At 36.6% G+C, this 7,255-nt stretch overlaps 1 protein-coding gene across 1 annotated transcript; it reads left to right on the forward strand.

The window, feature by feature from the left end:
- Positions 1-236: 236 nt before the first annotated feature.
- BLOC1S4 (biogenesis of lysosomal organelles complex-1, subunit 4, cappuccino) lies at positions 237-5,717 on the forward strand (the record flags this gene model as incomplete). Its single annotated transcript, XM_009573193.1, has 4 exons — positions 237-308; positions 1,316-1,417; positions 2,131-2,265; positions 5,619-5,717. Coding segments are annotated over 4 exons (408 nt in total), but the record flags the coding sequence as incomplete, so codon positions are not given.
- Positions 5,718-7,255: the final 1,538 nt, after the last annotated feature.

The raw sequence follows: 7,255 nt of genomic DNA on the forward strand, positions 1-7,255 counted from the left end.
CGCGTTGGAGAGCGGGGCGGCTCAGGACGCTGCGCCGGTTACGCGGCCTCCGTGCGTCTGTCTGCGGGGTAAGATGTACCCGTGTGTCTGGTCAGCGGTGCGGCCAAGAGGTGGCGAGGCTGTGGGATTTCTGTTGGGCTGGTTTTAGTCGGGCTGGTGTCTGTACTCAGAGGGTTGCTTTGGGAGGCGGGTTTTTCTGTCTCTTCAAGAACCTTTCAAGTATTTCTCTTTTGCAGATAGACAGCTTAGACAAGAGTCTGGAAGACTTGCTGACCAGAGTGGATGAGTTTGTGGGAATGCTGGACATGGTATGTATAACTTGCGTATAGTTGTGCTTTTGAAGTCAGAATACAGTTTAGCGTGTGCTTGTGTTTTTAAATGAGACAGAGATAGGAAGCAGCCTTTGGTCTAGGCAGGTTGCAGTATGAAAACACATTCGATAGTTAGATAACTCATTTTGATAATTAGATAACTCGTGGATGAAAACTACCAGACTTTCATGTCAGAGCAAAATGTGCCCATATAGCTATATAACTGCATTTTTACGTAATTGTATATTTGCCCATGTACATACATAGAAACCCATTTTGAATGGCGCAGTGACAGATGTTTAAAAGAACAATATGATATTCTGCTTCTCCTTTAAAATACGTGAAGACATCCTCTGTGGTTTTTGTAATCAAAGTATCTAATCGAAGTTGCCAAACCTCCAAAGCTAGATTTGTCTTTAGGGGACTCTCTTTCATCAGAAAGGCAGCTTTGTTTTCACTTTTGCATGGGGGGAGGCGGGGGGACCAAATGGGAAGTTCCTATAAGCTGACACTGCTATCCAGGCTGTCTTTTAAAGCATAGCACATGTGGTTCTCCTGCAAAGGGGAACTTTACTTTTTTTTTTTTTAAATACCAATAAAACAAGATTTTGTGGCCTGACTTTTTTAGCAAAGTTGAGAAAACATACAGGTAGTAAAATTTAAATCAAAATTTTAGTTTAATATATTTAATTCTTTAGTATGTCTTGGGAAATGTTCCATCTCTTAGTTCTGATAAAGTTGTAGCAGCCTATTTTTAATATAATTATAAAGGTAAATGTTTGCCTATGCAAAATAATTTTTCTTCAAAGGCACTTACTAAACTATACAAAGAAGCTAGCTTATTAGTTTTAATCTAGTATTTTTGTACTAATACTAATCTGATATTTTTAAACTATGAGTTTTAATCTGTTAATTGGAGCACAGTTCTAGTTTCCAGAATGAAATCTACTAAACATTTTGGTTTTTTCATTGATTTTTGTATTATTTCTTTGAATCATCTTTAGATTCGAAGTGATTCCTCTCAGGTTGTCAATGAAAGTATACCTCAAATTTACACAAAAGCTACAGAAATGAGACAGATATACAGGAAGATTGACAAACTAGAGGTATGTATTTGATATCTTCTAGATGTATTCCATTTCTTAACGGGGGGGGAGGATCAATGATAAGCTGTAATTGTGTGTGTGTGCATGCATGCATGTGGAGTGGGCTCAGATCTGTTTCGCTTTCCATGTTCAATCTGGGTTAAATACTTCAGGGTTAATAAAGAGAACACAATTTATTAAGAATTTCTGGAGACTGTGGGTATTCTAAAACAAAATGCCTTTTTTTAGAAGAAAAGATTTTTTTTATTTACTGCTTGAAGCAAGGCAGACATCTTTCAGAAAGCAATAGTACCACTTTTTCTTCCTTTTTTTTTTTAAATAGTATCTTTCAAAGTTATTGTCTTGGGAGCTATTCGGAGAGTAGTAGGATGAGAGGTCTGTTCAAAACTGTGATTCAGATCCTTGGTCCCACTTTTAATAGAAACGCAGATAGAAGTCTAAATTCTAAGAAGTCTAAATTAGTTATTTGAAAGGCAAGTAGGAAAAGGAAGACTGATTGTTTTATTAGATTTAACCTGATTTTGCAGCCTTTTAAGTGTCTCAAGTAATTTTTAGCAATAAAATGGACTTGTAGGTGGAAGGGAAATAGAGCATGGAGTTTTTGACTCGTTCTCATTTAAGTAGTGGAACTTTCACCACTGTTGTGCAATGCGTAATCCTGTTTTAATTTGTTAGTGAAAAAGTTGGATTTCTTTTGGTTTTTTTTACACTAGGCTTTTGTGAAGATGATTGGAAATAGCATAGCTGGACTGGAAGAACGGGTCATAAAGGCAGAAACAGACCTTGGAGCTTTTCCAAGCACATTCAAGAAAATTTTGCACACAATCAGCATACCATCTTTCCTTAATGTAAGTAAGCTTTTGTTACCATGTGAGCAGCTTAGTTGCTCTGCTTACCAGAGTGGATGATTAAAATAATAGTAAGTTTATTGCACATATATCTGAATTTAAATGTAAAACTTTTATATACTGTATTAGGATTTCTGCAAAGTTCTCAGACTTAGTAACAAAAAACCCCCAAACTTAAAAAACACAGATTCTTACAAGGATTTGCTAACTTTCCAAAATAAGGCTGAATACATGAAGAAGGGAATGTGAAGGGCACAAACAAGCACATAATGCACAAGCCTTTATATTAAAGCACCCCTGATCTCTGATGGTATGCAAAGCAAGTAGGAAGAGCCTGTACAGACAACAATGATAAAGGATCATACTGCATTAATAATATCACTCCAGAAATGTTACCAAAAAAGGAAATGAAAGCTATGCTGCACAGTATTTCTAAAATAAAGGTTCTATTTATACTCAATCCACACAGTTCAGTAATCATGTAAGCACCTTGTTAAACTTTCTAAGGATACGGTTTTTGCTGTCTTTCCTTGTTACTACATGTGGACTGTTTCTCTACAGAAGACTTGAAGTGGTCTCTCTGGTATGTTTCAAAGAGATGCCTCACCTAACCTTAAACTGGCACTATACCCTAGTTTTAAAATAACCTGCTGGTTTAAAAAAAAAAAAAAAAATTTCTGAACACCTGATGCTTCTTGGTATCACCTGCCAATACACCATTTATAAGTACTCCTCCTTGCATCTTGTAAGCTCCCAGATTCTTTTCTTTATCTTTTCCTATATTCATCCTGTACTATCTCAGGTTTCTGTGTCATAATACTGGTGAGAATGCTGAAATAAAGTAGGTTTGAAGAGGGGGAGAGGAAGATGGTTGTGGCTGTTTGAGGTATTTGTGTTCCTACATATTGCAAGCTTTCTTAGTTCAGGAAACCTGTTCTTCACTGCTATTTTCTGTGCAGTATTTAAGTTAGTTAACTTCTCATTCCTTCATTTTCTTTGGTGTGTAAGTTTAGAGTGATGTCATTTTTCTCTTTGAAAAAAACAACACAAAGCTGCTATTATGGGCCAATTACAAAAACAAACAACTGCAGCAGTTGCCTTGAAGAATATTTGACAGTATTTTCTATTTCGTTGCTAAAAACAGTTGTCAACGATGAAATTACGATCTTCAATTGAAAAGTTTGAAAGTTCTAAGAAAGTGCTTTTTTTAGTGTTGCATGGGAACACTTCGTCAGCTTAGCAGTTTTTCCACATTTAGTAAGGTGGAAAGTCTGTAAAAGTGTCAGGAATTTGAACCTCGCATGTCCAGTGGTTTCTTGGTTTGAGTATGGATAGCAATAAAATCAACACTCGGAACTTACCGGCATTAATTGATTAACTGAAAGGCAGGTCACTGTTCCACAGCGGTACTGAGTATTGCGGTACTGAGTATTGCATAGTAATATCTATTTGCACTAGTAAACACAAGCATGTCTGAATGAAAATGCCTATAGAGATTTCTTCTTATGCCTAACATTTAACTAGTTCACTCAGTAAATCAATCCTTTGGAAAAGGCGGCTATACCCACGTCATGATTTTCACTGTAGCTGTAGTTCATGTTTGCCTGCTACAATTTTAGTCAAGCCCCCTCACTCTCTTCCCATTTAAATGTATCTGTTTCTTTACACAAAGGATATATTTTGTATTTCTTAAGCTCTGTATTTGTAATCTCACTTTCAGATTTTGCCCCAAGTTCTTCCCTTGTGAATACCAGGCAGTGTAAAGTACAGTACTGTAAGACTTCTAATATCACTAAGGATGTAGACTCTCTCAAAAGGTAAAAATGTCTGCTAAGCAGCTGCAAAAATAACTATTCATAAATGTGTACTTAGGCAACTGTGGGTACTGTCCCTGCCTATGAATTTCCTCACTGGATTGAAATTAGCCCCTTCTTGCACATATACAAATATAGTGCCTCTTAAATCAGTGTCATGAGTTGCAGAATACCTGTCACCTTAGTTTCCCTTGCTTGCAAGGTGTTTTTTCATAGGGCAGTACAGGATAGGAAATAATTTTTAAAAACAGAACTTTGATTTCAAAGATTGTTTTCACATTTGGCAAAATTTCTGATATAGAGAACATTGATAATATCCGCTATTTATAGATCCGATCTTTGTTTATATTTTTTTTATTTCATTATAACTTGAATGGCAAAACAAACTTACTTCAGAGGAATTAATGGTATCGTAAAATTAAAGACAAATACAATTTAAATGTTGTAAATCAGCAATTTTGTATTTAACAGGAGAATATGTACTTATTTCATACGGAGTACAAATATACAGCTCAACTGAATATTGGAAAAATTCCACGTAGCTGTTTTGTAGGTATGCTTAATTATATCCTTGTTTTAGTACTGTAAAAGCATTCCACAAGTATACTAATGATACTTGGTATGCTTTTAACTTTATTATTGGTGAAGACGCTGATTTCCTCATCCCAGACAGGCAAAAAAGTACCTGAAAAGTCTGCAGACAAACTGACTGAGAGGTCTGCAAAATAGTTAATCAAAATCTTTTCATGAGTCCAAAAGAATTTTTAATGAATGAAGTCTTGATTTCAAGCCTTCCATTTAAGACCGTATGTTGAAAACATATACTGGGTCTGTGTTGCAGTGCAGAATTATTTACATGCAGGAAGGCTGACATGATAGTCGGTAATGGTCCTTGATGTTGTCGCTTTAAATGATTCTATTTGGTGTAGCAAAACAATGTACCGTTGATATTTAAAAGAAACATGTACGCTTTTCCTTAAAAACAGTGCAACAGCTCTTTTCCAGTCCGCCATATTATTTTCAATGGTATGTCATATTATGTATATTCTAACATATACTTGACGAAGAAGCTCAGCAGGAGCAGCAACCTTCTTGAAAGAAACATTTGCGAGGTGTTTTCCATATGAAGACTTTTTTAACTGAGTAAATGAGAACACAGGCTAGGGTTAACTCAAAGGAAGCAGCTGAGGAGAACTCAAAGGCTGGAGCAGGAAAGGTAAAGGTATATGGCTTTGGAAGGATGAAGGTTACAATGACTATACCATCAGCTGGAAAAGATTACGCGTCTGGCTCCTGCAAAGCTGGCATATCATACGCTTTCCAGGACTGAGGGTGTTCAGGTGGTAGAATGGCAAAAGTCAAAGGCTGCTTTTCTTCACTAACATTCAGAATATGCCAGACTCATCTGAGCTATGATTAAAAATTCACCTAAGGAGATATGCCTTAAAACTTTTCTTGTTTTGCATTTTAGCTCTGTAGGCTTTGTTTTAAAACTTGCTTTTTTTAAGAAGGCGAAAAATAAACTTATCTAATTTGCAGAAATCGTCTTCCTCACGACAACAGCAGACCCTCTATGAACCTCCAGTCCTCTTCAAGACTGAAGACTATTTTCCATGTCTTAATGAAGCACCTTATTGATGATTTTTGCTTTGGGATTGATATGAATCAACCAGAATAGAGACAGCCAAGTGGAAAAAAAGAAATGCTAACCTCAAAATAGGTGCATTTCTGAGCATTATTGATGGCATATTGCCATTCTCATTGTCTTCCTTCAGGCAGTATTTTCAGGTAATCTTTGTTTGTGTACATTATTTCAAAAGTCTTCCTAAAACACAGTATAAATTTTCAGATTATATTGGGGAAGGAACTTAAGAATACTTCTGCATTAGATTTTTTTTTTTTAAATAGGGAAATAATAGGAAACACACTTTTATATAAAAATCTTTTAACACATAAATATCTGTGCTCCTGCAAGTGTAAATAGCTATACCACAAGGATTTTTTTTTTTTTTTTAAAAAAACCCCCCCAATGTACTGATTGAGGTGAAAGAAAAACTATGCATAAAATCATCTACTCCAAGTTTTGGAACCTGGTCCCTGCAGTTTGTACAGAGAAATGCACCACGTTGGGACGTACAAGTTGCAAGGGGAGGACTTGGAAGATCGTCGAGGAGTCAAGGACATGGCTCGATGCACGTGATCTAGTCCCAGTTCACAAAGCAAACATCCTGCCCCCGATGATGATCATCAGGTCACAGTAACCTGAGTTTCTAATTATTGCAGCATTGTATTGTTTGATGGGTAACCAGGGGGCATGAGATAGATAGATAGATATATATAACCGGCTGTCAAAAAGAAAAAATATCTAAGTTGAGGCAGGGACGTCCCTGGACTGAGCCTCAATCGGGCGCCTGACCAGACTGACCGCTCTTTCCTTGCAAACCTCCATGCGGTTACTGGGGCTCCCCGTGCTGCTTGCAGTGTGAGTATATTATCAATAAACTAATAGCTATCTAACCCCTGTTGTGGTCTTGAATTTCACCTGACGGTATTGAACTGCACCATTGTTTCTGAGAACCTTTTTGCATACAGCCTCATATAGTATCTGGCGGGCGTTAATCATAAATTGTTGTATTCCTCTGAAAAACAATTTTTCTACTTCTGTTTTACTGCCAATATAACTCACTACAAATATCCAAAATTCAGATTTTGGAGGAATAAGGAATGCATTAGGGAAACAACATCATGTCTGCTGATTTTGTGTTGCAAGCACAGAGAAAGGTATGCAGTTGTAGAGCAAGGATTACATCTGAATAGGTAAAGCTTTGAAAACCATATGGTCTTGTCTCTCAACAGCAACAGGGACCAGGTTCTAAACAGTATCTGCAGCAACTTTTAGTAAAAATTAAAACAAAAAGATTGTGAAGTCAAAACTGGTTCTAATGTAAAACTTACCTGAATATTATCATAAAGAGTCTAGAAAAATAATTACATATAAATGTGCAGAAAGGAACAGCCATTTGACTTTGAAGAAGGGCTCCCTGCTGCCTCCCATACTGCTTGCTGTCATAAATATTTTGCTAATTTGATGTTCCACTGCAGCAACAGTTGCATTTCCAAAAGGTGTGGTATCTTTCAGTTTATGCATAAATAATCCTTGAAGGCTTATCACTCCT

The sequence above is a fragment of the Fulmarus glacialis genome, unplaced genomic scaffold, assembly GCF_000690835.1.
Source record: "Fulmarus glacialis isolate BGI_N327 unplaced genomic scaffold, ASM69083v1 scaffold43972, whole genome shotgun sequence".
NCBI lineage: Eukaryota > Metazoa > Chordata > Aves > Procellariiformes > Procellariidae > Fulmarus > Fulmarus glacialis.